Source organism: Saimiri boliviensis, chromosome X (genome assembly GCF_048565385.1).
Source record: "Saimiri boliviensis isolate mSaiBol1 chromosome X, mSaiBol1.pri, whole genome shotgun sequence".
Lineage (NCBI taxonomy): Eukaryota > Metazoa > Chordata > Mammalia > Primates > Cebidae > Saimiri > Saimiri boliviensis.
The window spans coordinates 9,668,370-9,687,682 of NC_133470.1; the positions used below are offsets into that span (position 1 = coordinate 9,668,370).

Here is a 19,313-nt window from a genome sequence, read left to right on the forward strand (position 1 = left end):
TATTTTAGAACAATGATTTGTTTTTTCTTATACTTTCAGGTGTTTCCAATGTGGACACTGAAGAGACAATTTCTTATCCTTTTTAACATAATCCTAATTTCCAAACTCCGTGGGGCTAGATGGTTTCCTAAAACTCTGCCCTGTGATGTCACTCTGGATGTTCCAGAGAACCATGTGATTGTGGACTGCACAGACAAGCATTTGACAGAGATTCCTGGAGATATTCCCACCAACACCACGAACCTCACTCTCACCATTAACCACATACCAGACATCTCCCCAGCGTCCTTTCAGAGACTGGACCATCTGGTAGAGATCGATTTCAGATGCAACTGTGTACCTATTAGACTCGGGTCAAAAAACAACGTGTGCACCAGGAGGCTCCAGATTAAACCCAGAAGCTTTAGTGGACTCACTTATTTAAAATCCCTTTACCTGGATGGAAACCAGCTTCTAGAGATACCGCAGGGCCTTCCGCCCAGCTTACAGCTTCTCAGCCTTGAAGCCAACAATATCTTTTCCATCAGAAAAGAGAATCTAACAGAACTGGCCAACATAGAAATACTCTACCTGGGCCAAAACTGTTATTATCGAAATCCTTGTAATGTTTCATATTCAGTAGAAAAAGACGCCTTCCTAAATTTGAAAAAGTTAAAAGTGCTCTCCCTGAGAGATAACAATGTCACGACCGTCCCTACGGTTTTGCCATCTACTTTAACAGAACTCTATCTCCTCAACAACATGATTGCAAAAATACAAGAAGGTGATTTTAATAAGCTCAACCAATTACAAATTCTTGACCTGGGTGGAAATTGCCCTCGTTGTTACAATGCCCCATATCCTTGTACACCATGTGAAAATAATTCTCCCCTACAGATCCCTGAAAATGCTTTTGATGCACTGACAGAATTAAAAGTTTTACGTCTGCGCAGTACCTCTCTTCAGCATGTGCCTGCAAGATGGTTTAAGAACATCAACAACCTCCAGGAACTAGATCTGTCCCAAAACTTCTTGGCCAAAGAAATTGGGGATGCCAAATTTCTGCATTTTCTCCCCAACCTCATCCAATTGGATCTGTCTTTCAATTTTGAACTTCAGGTCTATCGTGCATCTATGAATCTATCACAAGCATTTTCTTCACTGAAAAGCCTCAAAATTTTACGGATCAGAGGATATGTCTTTAAAGAGCTAAAAAGCTTTAACCTCTTGCCATTACATAATCTTCAAAATCTTGAAGTTCTTGATCTTGGCACTAACTTTATAAAAATTGCTAATCTCAGCATGTTTAAACAATTTAAAAGATTGAAAGTCATCGATCTTTCAGTGAATAAAATATCACCTTCAGGAGATTCAAGTGAAGTTGGTTTCTGCTCAAACGCCAGAGCTTCTGTAGAAAGTTATGAACCTCAGGTCCTCGAACAATTACATTATTTCAAATATGATGAGTATGCAAGGAGTTGCAGGTTCAAAACCAAAGAGGCTTCTTTCATGCCTATCAATGAAAGCTGCCACAAGTATGAGCACACCCTGGATCTAAGTAAAAATAATATATTTTTTGTCAAGTCCTCTGATTTTCAGCATCTCTCTTTCCTCGAATGCCTGAATTTATCAGGAAATAGCATTGGCCAAACTCTTAATGGCAGTGAATTCCAACCTTTAGCAGAGCTGAAATATTTGGACTTCTCCAACAACCGGCTTGATTTGCTCCATTCGACAGCATTTGAAGAGCTTCGCAAACTGGAAGTTCTGGATATAAGCAGTAATAGCCATTATTTTCAATCAGAAGGAATTACTCACATGCTAAACTTTACCAAGAACCTAAAGGCTCTGCAGAAACTGATGATGAATGACAATGACATCTCTTCCTCCACCAGCAGGACCATGGAGAGTGAGTCTCTTAGAACTCTGGAATTCAGAGGAAATCACTTGGATGTTTTATGGAGAGATGGTGATAACAGATACTTACAATTATTCAAGAATCTGCTAAAATTGGAGGAATTAGACATCTCCAGAAATTCCCTAAATTTCTTGCCTCCTGGAGTTTTTGATGGTATGCCTCCAAATCTAAAGAATCTCTCTCTGGCCAAAAATGGGCTCAAATCTTTCAATTGGGGAAAACTTCAGTGTCTGAAGAACCTGGAAACTTTGGACCTCAGCCACAACCAACTGACGACTGTCCCTGAGAGATTATCCAACTGTTCCAGGAGCCTCAAGAAATTGATTCTTAAGAATAATCAAATCAGGAGACTGACAAAGTATTTTCTACAAGATGCCTTCCAGTTGCGATATCTGGACCTCAGTTCAAATAAAATCCAGATGATCCAAAAGACCAGCTTCCCAGAAAATGTCCTCAACAATCTGGAGATGTTGCTTTTGCATCATAATCGATTTCTGTGCACTTGTGATGCTGTGTGGTTTGTCTGGTGGGTTAACCATACTGAGGTGACTATTCCTTACCTGGCCACAGATGTGACTTGTGTGGGGCCAGGAGCACACAAGGGCCAGAGTGTGGTGTCCCTGGATCTGTATACCTGTGAGTTAGATCTGACTAACCTGATTCTGTTCTCACTTTCCATATCTGCCTCTCTCTTTCTCATGGTGATAATGACAGCGAGTCACCTCTATTTCTGGGATGTGTGGTATATTTACCATTTCTGTAAGGCCAAGATAAAGGGGTATCAGCGTCTAATATCACCAGACTCTTGCTATGATGCTTTTATTGTGTATGACACTAAAGACCCAGCTGTGACAGAGTGGGTTTTGGCTGAGCTGGTGGTCAAACTGGAAGACCCAAGAGAGAAACATTTTAATTTATGTCTCGAGGAAAGGGACTGGTTACCAGGGCAGCCAGTTCTGGAAAACCTTTCCCAGAGCATACAGCTTAGCAAAAAGACAGTGTTTGTGATGACAGATAAGTATGCGAAGACTGAAAATTTTAAGATAGCATTTTACCTGTCCCATCAGAGGCTCATGGATGAAAAAGTAGATGTGATTATTTTGATATTTCTTGAAAAGCCCTTTCAGAAGTCCAAGTTCCTCCAGCTCCGGAAAAGGCTCTGTGGGAGATCTGTCCTTGAGTGGCCAACAAACCCGCAAGCTCACCCATACTTCTGGCAGTGTCTGAAGAATGCCCTGGCCGCGGACAATCATGTGGCCTACAGTCAGGTGTTCAAGGAAACGGTCTAGCCCTTCTTTGCAAAACACAACTGCCTAGCTTACCAAGGAGACGCCGGACTGCCTACATTGTTTTCATATATATCACACCAAAAGCACGTTTTGAAATTCTTTAAGAAATGAGATTGCCCATATTTCAGGGGAGTCACCAACGTCTGTCACAGGAGTTGGAAAGGTGGGATTTATATAATGCATTGAATCTTCTTTCTTATCTCTCTGTGTCTCTATTTGCACTTACGTGTCTCCCCTCCGCTCTTGTATAAAACACTGTTGGGAAAAGAGTGTCAAGTAAAGGACATGGGGCTGTGATTCTCCTGCAATTGTGATGATGAAACATACACACGATCATGAGATTGAGAAGAACTGCATTTCTACCCTTAAGAAGTGCTGGTACATACAGAAATAAGGTTAAGAAAAAAAAAAAAAAAGCTCAAGCTCCATCTATGAGAGACCAAAATGTACTAGAGTTAGTTTAGTGAAAAAAAAAACAAACCACCGTCAGCTTCTTAACCAATTGCTTCTGTGTCATCAGGGCCCCCTTCTGTGCAGAGCCAGTGTTGGGCACCAGACAGGGGGTTGCTGTTTCAGTGCTTCCTGATCTTTCCCTTGGGCCTGCTCCTGGCTCCTGAGTTCCACAGGGAAACAGTGACAAAGAAACAGTCTTACCATATATGCATATGGTCCACCTACAAATGGAAAAATATTTAAAGGATTCACCTTTATACAAAGTGACATTCTCTACCTTTCACAGTTTATCTGCTTGAATGTTTTTATCTGCACTGCAAAGTATTGTATACAAAAGACAATGTCCTCATCCAGTATCTTTCAAACTGTTTTGTTAACTAATGTGTACTTGTAAATATCTGCAACCTTGATATAGCAGCATTGGATGCTTTTTATGGCAAACCCTAAAGAAGGACTCCAAGAGCACGTATTTATTTATAGTTTTTTCACAGATGACAATTATTTGAATGCCAATTATATGGATTTCTCTCATTTTTTGCTGCGGGATGGGAGAAGAAACCAAAGTTTATAGACCTTCGCATTGAGAAAGCTTCAGTTTTGAACTTCAGTATCAGGTTCAAAAACAACAGAAAGAACCAAGACATTCTTAAGATGCGTGTACTTTCAACTGGGTATAAATTCATGAGTTCAAGATTGAAACATGACCAATTTGCTTTATTTCATGGAAGAAGTGCTCTACAAAGGTGTTTGTGCCATTCGGAACACAGCGTGCATGTGTTCAAGCATTAGCTTGGAGACATTGTATTTTTCTCGTATGTGGTAACACCAAAGGCTTACTGATTCAATAAGGGCCACAAATTCCCAAATTGATCTCTGGAATAGAGAGGTAATTAAATTGCTGGAGTCAACTATTTCACAACTTCCGTAAGCTTCATTGTGTTTCATAGTTCCTGTTCTTCTTCAGTGAGAACAAGAACAATGGCATTAAAAAATCAGCTTTGGGCCATTATACATTTTTTTTCTATTAAAACACATAAATACAGAAAAGATCACTTGACAACAACTTAAACATCTTCTGAAATGGATCAAGAGGAAGGGAAACTGAAAATAATGCAAGTCAGAAACCACAGAGTATTTTGACATGAGGTTAAGTACCGTGGTTTGCTGTAGGAAAATAACAGCATACCAACAGATGATTTTTATCTGAATTCCTTGTCATCTTGACATGTTATTCTTTTAATTAACTTTCTGAGGGCCCTCAGTGCAGTTTTGAAGGACTAGAGCTGTTCATAGATGGTCCCCACAAAGCTCTGAATGTGGGGCTTCTCTGCTGACTGGCCTCTGGTTGGCTCTGCCCCAGAAGGGACTCCCAGATTCTCCATGAATTCTACTTCCACCATCAAGGGTTGGCCCAAGCCCCTTGCAACCCTGACTTGGACAGGGAGTGTCCTTTCTCTTTAGATAGATACTACACGTTAGCAAGACTTGGGCATTTTTAGAATCCAAAGCAAGGGAGGCACTTGGCAGAGAAAATATTATGAATGAGAAAAAGGCAAAACAAGTGTCTTCAGTTTACAGAGGAGAGAGAGGATGAGTCTGATTGCAGCGCCGACCCTGAGTCAGGATCTTTCAGCCCCAATCTGCAGGTCTACTTCCAGCTCCATCTGTCTAGACACTCTTTTAGGTCCAGATCATCTCTTACATGCGGCCAAGGAATAGAGAGTACGCAAGCAGTTGTAGCGACCTGAGAGTGTGAGTATTTGTGGCCAACTCTGAGGAAGCTGTGATGGGGTAGCAAGGACACACACTCTTCTCATTTATAATGCCTTCCCCCCTCCCATAAGATATGCTTTTTTATTTACTTCCTCCTTCTCATCCTAACTCGGGTGAACAAGAGGACCAAGTTGCACATCCTGCTAGTTATTTATGGCCCAATTTTGACATGGGGATGGAGTTGAGGTCGGATTTGTTCTTCCGCCTCTGCTGCACATGCTCAGTAAGCAGGAACACTGTTCATAGGAAAGGCTTAGTCACAGTGGGAGCACATCCGGCCTTGGAGCCTTGGGTCGCTGTGCCCCAGAAGCAGTTAGTTATAGCACACACTGCTCCTGGCATCTACTAGAAGGTGGAGCCCTTGACCCTAAGAAACACTGGGAATGATCTGTACCCTCCAAAGTCCAGTAGCTATGTGGGAAGGAAATGATCAAAGAACACGATTGAGGGGACTCAAAGAGAGACTTGCTTCAGACAACACCAAGACAGTAAATTAATGCATTCACCAAGTTAGCAATGTAATGAAGGCGAACAAGAGACCAACCCACCTGCCAACCAACGTTGTGAAGAAGGAGGGTTAGAAGGAGAATAAGTCCCAAACTCACAAGATGGTGTGGAAAGGGCCCTAGTGAAATAGAGGCCACCCATGCTGGTGACAATAAAATCACAACAGGGCAGTTTCACACCACTTCCTTATTATTTTTCTTCTTCTTTCCCACCTTTCTTCTTTTGCCTCCCCCTCCCTCTTAGTTTCCTTTTTGGCTCTAAACACCCACGGCAAGTGTCAAGCAATGCACAAGAATGAAAAGAAGACAGCCGTTGCTGCAGGTGGGTGCTTCTGTTCAGAAGGCGTGGTTTTGTGTGCACTTTTGGTTGAAAACCTAAGTCTGTCCCACACACATATCCCCCACCTGCTTCAGTGAGCATGAAATTCTAAAATTGACTCCGTGGAATGTTCCCTAGGTGACACTGGCTGGACTCTCTGCCACATTAAAATTCACTCTTTCTACCTAGCTCACCTTTCAAGCACTAATTCAGTCTTTAAGATTTCCTTAATCTCAGGTTGTAATTCATTTCCAACATGTTTGTCATGACGTAATATGATGAACATATGAAGACATACAACCACTGACATAGATTCTAGGGGATTTCGTAACAGTGAATTGCATGAGTTGACTTGAGCAAAAGAAGTTTGTCGTAACATTTCCATGAACCCATACCTGAGACCCACTGTCCAGGGGGACCACACTGCTGAGAAGATGGCTTGGGCTGTTTTGGGAGTCAGAACTAGGTTGTTGTCCTGCTGTCACCCTGGGTCGATGGTAACATCCCTGAACCAGGTCCAGATGGAGGCCCAGCAAACAGAACTTAGCAACAGGTGACATGCATTCAATACCACTTTATAGCTCCCATCTCTCTCCTGGGCCTGCATTTCTCATGACTGATTCTGTTGTCTTTGGATTGAGGCATCGTAACTGAAATTCCTAATTTACAACCTTCCAAGGATTGTTTTGACACATTAGTCCTGTCCTTTAACAACACATCACTCGTCTCCATTAACACATCGTGATAGATTAATCTGTGAGATGATCAACTCTCCAGAAGAGGCCACCTGAGAAAACAGAACACAGGAAGCATGTTCTGAATGGAGAAGATGCATTTTAAAGTAACCCCAACTTTGGCTCCTACTCATGAGGGCAGGCCCACAAATGGAATGACAGGCAAGGAGGGAGTGAGGAGGATCCCAGGAAGAAGGGCTGAAGATGAAGCCACTGGTATCCCGACAATGTCATTGAATCAGGGGTCGAGGGGAAGGAGGAAAGGAAGTCATATCTATTGAGCAGCAAATGCAAATTAAATGCTTCATTTATTCCCTTAAACCTTCACATCACCTCTATGAGGCTAGTATTAGCAGTTCTGTCTTAAAGATGATGGGTTATCTCGGAGATAAAGGTGAGATCAGAGAGGGAAAGTCAACTGCTCAATCTCTGGGACCCAGAAGTCCGCATCCCTGGAATACTTTTCGAAGCAACCGGCCTGCAGAGCAGTAAGTACCACATCTTCCTTTGGGACACCAGGAACTGTTACTACAGGGATCACTTTAGCAAGGAAAGCTCAGACCCCCCAGCCACGCTCAATTTCCCTCCTTTTGTATATAAACTTCGGTGCTCTCAACCTTTTCCCTGGAGTGGAGCTGCATTTAAACTCAAATTGCTTCCCACTGGGCACTGTTTTGGGGCAGATATAATTTAACTATACAGTACTGGCAGTTCTGTTTAGGGCCCAATGTTTTTACTGTAATTTCCCTAACATCTTACTGAATACGTAGACGCTGTGGTTCTACTTATATGGTGCCAACTGCCACCTAGTGGTGTGGGAAGTCCCTTCTGGGTGCTGATGTTCTGCTTCTGAGACCCCTAGATGGGTTTCCAAAGTGGGATTTGGGAAGAAAATGTAAGAACAGATACAGTCATCTTTTTACAAGTATGTCTGTGGCTATTTTTATCATATACCCAGTGTATTAATACAGAAATATGTAGGGCTATGTGTTAAATGTTCACTGATGGGAGGGCAGTATAAAAATAAGTTGAAGGCCACATTTATTTGAAGGCCATCATTTATTTCCATTGCTTTTGCTTTGTCTCAAAATGGGGCTGGTCATGAATTTCATTTTGCACGTGCAGATGTAGATGTATAACCTTGAGTTAACTGGGTGACCAACCCTCTTTCTCCTACAGTTCCATTTTTTATAGACAATGGCCCCCATTTTAAAACTGCATTTGAATATCAGTAAGTTTCTGTCTTGCACATTCTAGCTGAACATTTCTCTCTCTCTCTCTCTCTCTCTCTCTCTCTCTCTCTCTCTCTCTGTCTTATTTCTGAGCAATCCAACCACTAACTATTCCCTTCTGTCACCAACCCTCACCCTATAAATGGCATTTTGAAGCCTGTAGTAACTTGATAGTTTGAGGGTTTAGGTCTTTTTCATTCTACTTGCTTACTTGACTGTCAGTTCATGAAGACAGTTGCTGAATGTGCATGATGCTTGGGTGTTTCATGCCCGTTAATTAAGTCAAAGATGATGGAGTATTACTTGCTGAGATATACATAAACGTACACACCTACCTATATATTCTGTATACACACATATCTAGCTGTCCATATTGTGTGTATATACATACATATGCATGAAAGCATGTATATATTTGTGTGTGTATTAGAATTACTGATAAGTGTGTATTAGAATTACTGATAATTAGAATTACTGATGGCTATGTTTTGCATAGATTAGTTGCAAACCTAAGTAAGATAAACCATAAAAAGTACTCAGCACAGGGTTTGACATCTGTCAAACACTCCATAAATAACTTTTAAAATTTTACTACTTTTAAAAAAATTTTAATTTTAAAGTTTTAAATTCTTTTCATTACTTTGGATATCTCATCAATTATATAATCTCCCTTTTTTTTGCGGGGCGGGGGGGGACAGAGTCTCACTCTATCACCCAGGCTGGAGTGCAGTGGCATGATCTCAGCTCACTACAACCTCCACCTCCAAGTTCAAGCAATTCTCCTGCCTCGGCCTCCCCAGTAGCTGGGACTACAGGCATGTACCACAACACCTGACTAATTTTTGTATTTTTAGTAGAGACAGGGTTTTGCCACATTGGCCAGGCTGGTCTTGAACTCCTGACCTCAGGTGGTCTGCCGGCCTCAGCCTCCCAAAGTGTTGGGATTACAGGCATGAGCCATTGTACCTGGCTAACAAATTATATCATCTCAGGAGGCAATTCTATATTCTTTGTACAATGAAAAGTTTTAACATTTTTCTTTTAGTATACAGTATCTGGGAATTTTTTTCTACTAATCATTTCTCCTGTACATAAAGTTTATGTTCAGCATTTCATGTACTGTATTCATATATTATTTAACAATTTTTTTAATTTAAAGGGTGATACTCAACTGATTGCTCTTCCATTTGTTACACATTCTCAATCAAAACTCCTGTTTTTTCTAGATTTAAATCCATCGAACTTTCTAGAAATGTCCCAGATACCCAGAGCTCATCTCTGTAGGCCTTTTTAAAATATAGTTTTTCATTTTTCATAATCTTCTCTCTACCATAAGAATGCTGACCACTTCCTTCTTAAAGCCCATCCGAGGAAAGTCCCTTTTAGTTGATCCAAGTTCCCAGATTTCCCCAGTTCTGCTTTTTCCTGTGATCCCACAAGAAGGAGAAACAGCAGCTCCAAAAGTATGAAGTAGCACCAAATATTAACTTGCATAAAACCCTGGGATGATTCCTTACTTGTAAGCATCAGCATTGAGTTCTTCCTGTTCCTACCTACTCCCTACTCCTGATTTCCCCCTGACTCTGGATATAATTGGTGTTCTCCATAGTCACACGTGAGTTTACATTCTTCCAGATCTTTTCATAAAACTTCACTTATAAGCCATGTTGAAGGAGACCATAGCAGGGTTTGTATGCAAAAATATGAAGTGGTTTCTTCTGAGAATGGGCCCGGTAGGGCTTACCTGCCTATAAGAGGCACTGGTCTCCAAAGTTGTGCCAAGACTAGCCTTTGGGAAATTCACCTGAGAATTTAGAATTCCACTTAGAAAGGAATGCTTGATGCTTCAGTGTTTCATGCCTGTTAATTAAGTCAAAGACAATGGAGTGCTTCCCTGCTGATATATATGTATACATACATATATATACATATATATATATACACACATACACACACATGCACATGCACACATATATTCTGTGTACACACATATATATACCTGTCCATATATGTGTATATATGATTATATATACATGCAAGAGTATATATATTTGTGTGTGTGTATTAGAATTACTGATAAGCCCATACCCATGTTTTGTATAGATTACTTATAAACCTAAGTGTTGAGAATTGTTGGGGCTTCAGGGAGCTGGTTACTCACACTTCTCTCCAGCTGAGCAATTCACCCTGGAGACAGTGCAGCTGAGAGCAAGCAGGTACATGAATTCCATAGGCCATAGCTTGGACTTGCAGTCTTACAATTCTCCAAACCCTCCACTTAATCACAGGTAGCAAAGGAGAAACACAAGCCTTCAATTCAGAATGCAGGCTCCCTGCCATGGAGAGCTCACCTTATGGCAGCAGAAACAAAGAGAGCGTGCACTCTGCCTATAGACAGGCCATCCCTAGAGAACAGGAGCCAGGAGACTTGAGGTAACAGCAGCAGGGACAGTTTCCCCACTGTCACCAATCTCACAAGTCACTCTGTCTCTCGTGAGAAGCATAAGAAGGAAGAAAGGGGAAGAGGGACAAGTCCCCACCCTTCCGTATTTCAGGGGTTGATTTCGAAATGCAGAGAGAAGAGAAAAGTTCCTCTCAAGTACCATCCTGAAGCAACAATACATGAATAGATTCTCAACTAGATTGTCTATACTGAGGAGCCAGGTCTGTGCTTGGACTCATGGCATGAAAAAGACTCTTCCCTGCAGAGCAGAGACCAAAGCTTACAGATTTCCCCTTATTATGAATCTACTGTACAGAAGAGAGACAGAATCCCTACCTTCATGGGGCTAAGATACAATTTCCAGGACTTGGCCGGGCACAGTGGCTCACGCCTGTAATCTCAGCACTCTGGGAGGCCGAGGCGGTGGATCATCTAAGGTCAGGAGTTCAAGACCAGCCTGGCCAACATGGTGAAACCCCTAAAAAGACAAAAACTTAGCCGGACATGGTGGCTCATGCCTGTAGTCCCAGCTACTTGGGAGGCTGAGGCATGAGAATCGCTTGAACCTGGGAGACAGAGGTTAAAGTGAGCAGAGATTGTGCCACTGCACTCCAGCCTGGGCGACAGAACGAGACTTCATCTCAAAACAACAACAACAACGACAAGAAAAGAATTTCTAAGACTCATTATTATTGATTGCATTCTACAATTCCCTCTAGGCATTTCTGAAATGATATAGCATGTAGCTAAGAAACTTGTATTCTGCATTACATAGATGTAACATTCAGAAACTGTCGATTGTATTCATCCATTCATTTGTTCATTCAGTCAGTCCATAAACATTTATGGTGTGCCCAGTATGGGCCTGGCATGGTGCTCAGGGTGAGGAGACACTGGTGAACCAAAATAGAAATAGTTCCTGTTCTCCTAGAGCTTATTCAGAAATCCATTAATCAGATTATTGCACTGAGGGACACCCAGTGCCATGAAGGAAAGGAAGAGGTTTCTGTAAGAGTGTGTAATTCTCACGTGATGACTTGGAAAGGCGAGCAAAACCAGGGAGCAGGAGGGGCAGGCTGCCCTGAGGAAGGTCACCCAAGTTGAGATGTGGAAAATGAGTTAATTGAACCAGGCAACACCAAAAGCTGACTGTATTTAGGGGCAGGAGACAAAGAGTGTGTCTTAGTCATACGGCATTTGGGAGCCTTCGAACCACCAAGCGGATGGAAAGAGAGCTGAGCTGGAGAGACGCAATTAAAGGCTCCTGTGGCAATGGGAGTAATGGACACCTTGGGCGGGGCCTTGCTACTCAACCATGGTCCCTGGACCAGCAACATGTGCATCCTCTGGAAGTTCATCAGACATACTGACTCTCAGGCTCCACATCAGACCCCCTAAATCAGACACACAGGCAGAAGATGGCCCTGTCCCATCGATAACAAGGTTTACAACCGCAGAGATTTTCAGGGTGAGGATAATACCAGGATATCCTGGCAGCGAGTATATATTTATTGTGAGACAATCCCAGTGATTTATTTGGTTTGTTTTCAAGACAGGGTCTCAATCTGTCGCCGAGGATGGACTGCAGTGTTCAGGTCTTGGCGCACTGCAGCCTTTGCTTCCTGAGCACACGCAATCCTCCTCCTCAGCCTCCCGAGTAGCTGGGACTACAGGCGTGCGCCACCACACTTGGCTAGTTTTCTTAGTTTTTTGTAGAGATGGGGTCTCACTATGTTGCCCGGGCTTGTCTCAAACTCCTGGGCTCAAACAATCCTGTCGCCACGGCTTCCCAAAGTGCCAGGATTACAGGTGTTAGCCACTTCACCTGGCCAGTCCTAGTGAATTAGGTATCAACTCCCCCACCTGCTACAGTGGTTCTTAACTTTGCCTGCACCTTGCAATTACTTGGGCAGTTTAAAAAGAGACTATGTCTGAGTCCTACCATAAAGACTGTGATTTAATTGGTTTGGGCTCCAGCCTGAGCTTTTGGATTTTAAAGCTGGAGGGCGATTCCAACATGCAGGCAAATTTGAGAACCACTGCTTCAGAATCATTGCCAGATTCCAACGGATTCTCAAGCGTTAGCAGGCATCAAAATCACCTGAGGGGCTTGTTTAAACATTGCTGGGGCCCACTTCAGAGCTTCTGATTCAGTACGTCTGGTCTGACTCAGTAGGTCTGGAGTTGGAACCCAAGAATTTGCATCTCTTACAAGCTGTGCCCCCAGGTGATGCTGATCTTGCTCTGTTGAGTGGCTGTCAAACTTGACTAGCCTAATAGAATCACCTGTGGGCGCCTGGGCCTTGTGCTAGAGCCCCTGGATTAATAGATCTGAAGGCAAAGTCCTGACATCTATGCTTTAAATAAAAATCCACCCGTATGATCCCGACGCAGGTGACCTAAAGATGAACTTTTGCAAAGCCCTGCTCTAGACACAATTTATATTTATAGCCTTAAGCAATGAGATGACACTGGGAGGTAATCTGCGAGAATGCCATCTCTTCTCTCTCTCTTTTCCTTCATACCCATTCAAGCCGATCCTAAACTAAAGGCCTTAAGGGATCATAGAGGAGCTTGTGGAACAAAGCAACGCTAGGGCATCGACCAGGTGTCCAGGAAGGGAAGGGAGAGGGCTGCTTCTCTGCCCCTTCTGGGGAAAGGCGTGTAGAGGGAAGGGGAGGAAGGTAACATGAATATATCAGGTGAGGTCTGTCAGACCTGAGAAAAGTGGGATCCTGCCAATTCTATGTGAGAAATGATGGATCTTCCACACAGAGTTGGGATGAAGGAGCTGAATTACAAACTCAGTCGTGTACCCGCCTTCCACACACCCCACTCTGGTTTACATCAGACTCAGAAGCTGTACTCAATCGCTGGGAGGCAAGGACTCCTGTGAAAGGAAAATATATTTGGGGCCCCCAAAATCACTAAGCGAAAAGGAAAATTCAAGCTGGAAACTTCTCAGAGCAAACCTGCCTGTCTTTCTGTTCAGTCATCCCTGTGCTCACTGAGACAGATGCATATCCTGATTGGCTGTTTTGGAAAGGCTTATCAAAAACTCAAAAGAATGGAATTGTTTTTTTCTCACCTACCTGTGACCTGGAAGCCCCGTCCCTGCTTCTAGCTGTCCTCACTTTCTGGAAGAACCAATGTACTTATAACACATATTGATTGGTGTCTTGTGTCTCCCAAATATGTATAAAGCCAAGCTGTGCCCGGACCACCTTGAGCACATGTCATCTTGAGGCTGTGGCACAAGCACGCGTCCTTAATCAACCTTTTCAAATTAAACTTTCTAAATTAACTGAGACGTGTCTCAAATTTTTGGGGTTCACGCTCCCCACTCCTCTAAGGGTCTGAGCTGATCTTCTGAAGAGTCAAGTCGGATGAAAGCTCAGGGACAGACACAGAACGGAGTCATAAAAAATAAATGTCTCTGCACATTTCACTTGGTGGATTAAGTCACAGCAGATACATTAGACATATGTTTAACTATTTGAACATTTTTCTCCTGGGTATATTTCTTACATAATTGGGTTTGTTTTGCTTTGTTTTTGTTTTCAAAATTTAACTCAGTAAGCAGATTTCGAATATACATTGGGAACTCTGAGCTTGATTTTATATTATTCATCAATTATAAAATTGACCCGTCCCTAGCATAGAATGTAGTTAAAATCCTCTGCTTATTCCAAAATGGGATGAGCAAAAGATGATCGTTTTATGGTGTTTCCTTTTCTTACATCTTAAGCACTTGGGTGCCCACAGGGCAAACTATGAATCAAAGTTGTTTTTATTTAGAAACCTGCAATTCCTTAACTGAAAATGCTCAAAAGTTACACGCACAACTTTTAGACGTGCACATTTCATAAATGTAATCCCAGCACTTTGGGAGGTCGAGGCAGGAGGATCGCTTGAGCCCAGGGCTTTGCGACCAGCCTGGGCAACATAGGAAGACTCTATCTCCACAAAAAATAAAAAATTATCTGGGCATGGTGGTGTGTGCCTGTAGTCTCAGCTATTTGGGAAGCTGAGGCAGGAGGGTCACTTGAGCCCAGAAGTTTGAGGCTGCAGTGAGCCGCGACTGCACCACTGCACTCCAGCCTAGGTGAAAGAGTGACACCCTGTTTAAAATATAAAATAAAATACGTTTATACTATACGTAGTCACACAAAAATTACCTACCGGTCTGATCAGGAAGTCCAAGATACTGGGTGGCGAGCGCCATCTGGTGGCAGCATGGTTATTAACATCTCGGCCATTGGCTGGGATCTTGCAGTCATGGCTGACAACGTTAGTTTCTGAAGTCCCTGAAAAAAAAGGTGCAGGTGTGAAAGGAAGAAACAAAACTGCCTTTCTCGAATGCTAAAAGCACTGATTCTGGAGATAGAAGACTTTCAAAAGAGAACTAGAAAAAAGGAGGAAAGAAAACGTATCGGGAGGAAGGGCGGAAGAGGTCCTGAGATTGTGAGGAATGAAATGAAGACCCCATGGAGAAGCAGCCTAAACGACAGGAATGGCCCTTCTCAAATCTTCTCCATGCCGAGCCCTGGACCTCAAACCTAACAAGTTGTTCTTGTGCTTTTCAAACAGACCTCATATATTTGAATCAAGTGGCTGCCTCCAAAACTTTCCCACATATTTTCAGCATTTGCTACTGACCCCTCTACCAGATACCCTGTTCCCAGCACACAACCTCACCTCCTATATCACAAAGAAACCTGAGGGCCACCAACAGACGCATCCTCCAGTTCTGTCCTCTCTACATCAAAGCATGTTTCATGTCACCGACCTCATCATCATCTCACAAAACCCAGATTCTTTCCTCATAGAGCCTATCTGCATTCATTCTCATTCCAAGGAGAGGTGGCCCTTCCCTTCCTAAATTGCAAGTGCACCCACCGCTCCCCCTGGTTCATTCACTTTCCCTACTTGGGAAAGTGAACCTAACTTTGAATCGAAGTTTGTTTATATTTTATTTCCCTACTTGGGCAAGTGGCTCCATGAGGTTGACTCTGTTGCACACGTGACAACTCTTTTCCATCCTGCTGGCTTTTCCTCCTCGCCTGGACACACTCCTTTTAAAATTATCGTCCCTCCAAAGATGTTTGTTGCAGCATTGTTTGTAATTTAAAAAAAAAATGAGGATAAACACAAATGCCAACCAATAGGGGATTCATTAAGCAAAATGCTACATGCAGAACCATGTAGAACACAGCCATTCAAAAAAAGAACAAGACTGCATATCCAAACCAGAACGCTTGCTGGAAAAAAAAAATGATGCAGAATAGCACATATCATGTGAACTCAGTTTCTGAAAAGAATTCTGTACATAATTATATGCCAGTATATACACAGAAAAAATCTTGAACATATACCAAACCATTAATAATGGTTAACTCCAAGGAGTCGAATTTGGAGGGCTTTCATCTGATACAGTCTACATTCCTGTATTTGGATGTTTAGGACCATGTAATAACATTATAATCAGAATAAAAGTTATATACAAAAGAAACTTCCCTTAATTCTATCAACATCATCCTCTGTTTCTCTTTAATTTTCACCAACATCCATCCATCCATCCATTCATCCATCTATCCATCTATCCATCCATTCATCCATCCGTCCACCTATCCATCCATCCATCCTCATCCATTTTCAGCAACATCCATGTGTAAGACTGGGCTGGATGGATAGAACAGCCCTTGAGCTCAAAAGGCGTACAGTCTAGTGGAGAATGTAACATGGAGCCACCAAAATGTCATCCAGAGGAGAAAGTGGCAAGTACGACAAAGCTTTCGGTTCAGATCCAAGCTTTGCTGCTGAATTTGAGTAAAATGACTGAACCTTTATGAGCTGTTTCCTCCTCTGAAAATGGGGATTATAGTAACAAGCAGAGAGGATGGGAGTGGCGGGTGGGTAGAGTCTTAAGTAGGTGCCTGGTGCAGAGGACTCCATCCCATCCAGGCCACAGACCATCAGGAGCTACATAGGGACTTGGGGACAAAGAAGACAAGCAGCCCGTATCTGCTGGCAGGTCCTGACAGAGTGGACACGAAACCAACAAGTTGCATCCCAGAGGTTCCCACAAAGCCCCCAGGATTTGCAAAGCTAAGGTCAAGTGGAGGCAGGAAGAGACAGTTTCAGGAAGCACCTGTGGCCTATCTCACCTGTGTCTTCCCTGGCCAGGGACGGGCAGCCACTTAAAGGGGCCAAGGGAAGCCGCAGTGTGTCTCCCAAACATGGATGCACATCAGCTGTCCTCTCAGGACCTCTGCATCTCAATTTAAAACCAAGACAGGATCACATCAGATTTGTGTAAAGGATGCCTCTTATGCATTTCTTCATCCAAATCGTTGACTTAAAAGTGTCTTCCATATAAGTCCTTCCACTTTAGCTTTTTACAGATTTAGCATTGATTTCACAACAAACAATGGATTCCAGGCACTTGGTGTTTTCCCAGGCCTTGAGCTTTTCCCAGGGTTGTACATTATTTCCGTATGTGGTACTTCGCAGCAGCCCTAATATGGGGAAGTCATTTGCTGCCTTATGAATTCTCTGCTCATCATTGATTTGAGAGGAAAGGGCTGTGTCCAGGGCTGGGGAAGGCCCAAAGAGTGGCACTCCCGGTGTACTGTTGGCAACAGCGCAGGGATGTGTGAAGTCCGTAACAACAAGGGGAGTAATAATAATTCCAGCTCTCCTTAGGTGAGCACTCACTTTGTGCCAACTACTTTTCTAAGACTTCCACAAGTATGACCAATTTAATCCTCAAAGCCAGCAGCTGAGAAAGATACTAGTATTCTTATCCCCATTTGACAGATGAGAAAACTAAGGCTCAGAGAGGCTTGTCTGCTGGTGATTTGTGTGTCTGGGAAGTACATGTTGTCTGGCAGGCTTGCCCGGCAGAAGTGGTTAATGACAAGTCTTCTCCATTTGGGAATAAAGATCTGTGTCAGCATGGATGGCAAGGGGACAAGTAAGGAAAGACTGGTCTAGGAGATGCCCAGGAGCTTTTGGCCTTATGGGGCAGGGTGGGGAGAGCCACCAAGGACGAGTTTCTGGGCTTGGGCAGAAGCCGATCAATCATCTGGCCGGTTCCAAGCAGATGGAGCTTCTGCTTCTCAGTAACCTTCCTGCCCTCGTGTCAATTCCATTTTCATCTTTTATGGTACTGTTTGTGTGAAGAAAAGCAAAGGTTCATTTGGTGTAAGTAAATCACTCGTTTTTATGAGTTTGCTTGACATAGATGTGTATGCTTGACTGTAGGTGTGTATACACATATAAACATGCATATGTACATAACACTATATATAACATATATGCGTGATACACACACACACAAGCATGCTTTAAAAGACCAATTGACTGGTCTACAATTGGCTAATACTTGGTGGCCTAGAAGCCAGGGTATGTGAGTCTCACTTTTCTAGAAATGCTGAAAAACTCTCCAGTTCTGAGGAGCCTTGCTCAGTCAACCACTGGAAGTCATTTTTACTTCGTTGGGTTTTTTGTTTTGTTTTGAGACAAGGTCTTGCTCTGTCACCCAGGCTGGAGTGCAGTGGCACTATCATGGCTCACTGCAATCTCCGCCTCCTGGGCTCAAGCAATCCTCCCATCTCAGCCACCTGGGTAACTGGGACTACAGGTACACACCACCATGCTTGACTAATTTTTGTATTTTTTTAGAGATGAGGCTTTGCCATGTTGCCCAGGTTGGTCTCAAACCTCTGAGCACAAGTGATCCTCCTGCCTTGGCCCCTGCAAAGTGCTGGAATTACAGGCGTAAGCCATCACACTCTGTCCATTCTTACTTTATTTCCGAGCAAATATTTAGAGGGAAACCAAGAGACTGGGAGGTGGCTAGCGGAGGTCTTTGGGCTCCCAATCACAAAGGTTTCTGGTTCACCCATGCAGGCTCGGGCTGCACTCTCTGATGTCGTAGGAATCACATCTCAAACTGTGCACCAGGTCTTGAATTCCCTTAGGGTCTGATCTTCAGAGGTCTGTCTAGGCATACCCACAGAAGCCATTCTTTGACTGCCGGCTGGCTTTCCTTTATAACAAGGTGTTCCACAGTCCATTTATATATGGATGTCACCTCTGCCCACTTTGCTGCCAGTTTGGTTTTTCCCACTCCAAGGCAAGATGAAACATATCACATCCCATTGTGAAAGTCTGAAACTTTCACAACGGGATGTGATATGTTCACAGCCCGGTGGGCGGGAGACCCACACCTACCTGTGCTGTCTCAGAAACATGTGGAAGAAAGACAAAGCCATGCTCACATTATTCACCTACATCTGTGAATTATACAAGGAAGACGAGTTTCAGAAATCCTAAGTTCAGTACAAATTTATGGTAACCTTTTTTAGAAAAGAATACACTAAAGTTTTCTTAGTGAATGGAAAAATGTTCCCTTTTCCTCCCTTGCACACACAAATACAAAAAACTAACAAAAATTCACCCCATGTGTCTGACTTGGGTTGTATTTAAGCTGTTTTATAAACGACTTTTCCCCCAACTTCAGTTTCATAGTTTTAAAGCACAGTCAATAAATGATTTGGCAACAGCTAAGAAATCACAAGTTCCCTTCTTTTTACGTAAACTTCTGTAAAGCACACGCTAGGTTCTGCTGAGGGTAAATAGGCCCATTTCAGGAAGTTAGCC

General features: G+C 43.0%; 1 protein-coding gene across 1 annotated transcript in view; it reads left to right on the top strand.

The window, feature by feature from the left end:
• TLR7 (toll like receptor 7) overlaps positions 1-13,880 on the top strand; it is a 31,941-nt gene extending 18,061 nt beyond the window's left edge. The window contains exon 3 of the mRNA XM_003920312.4: positions 40-13,880. Within this exon, the coding sequence (XP_003920361.1) occupies positions 40-3,186 (3,147 nt within the window). The 3' untranslated portion in view covers positions 3,187-13,880. The remainder of the gene's footprint in view (positions 1-39) is intronic.
• The last annotated feature ends 5,433 nt before the right edge of the window (positions 13,881-19,313 follow it).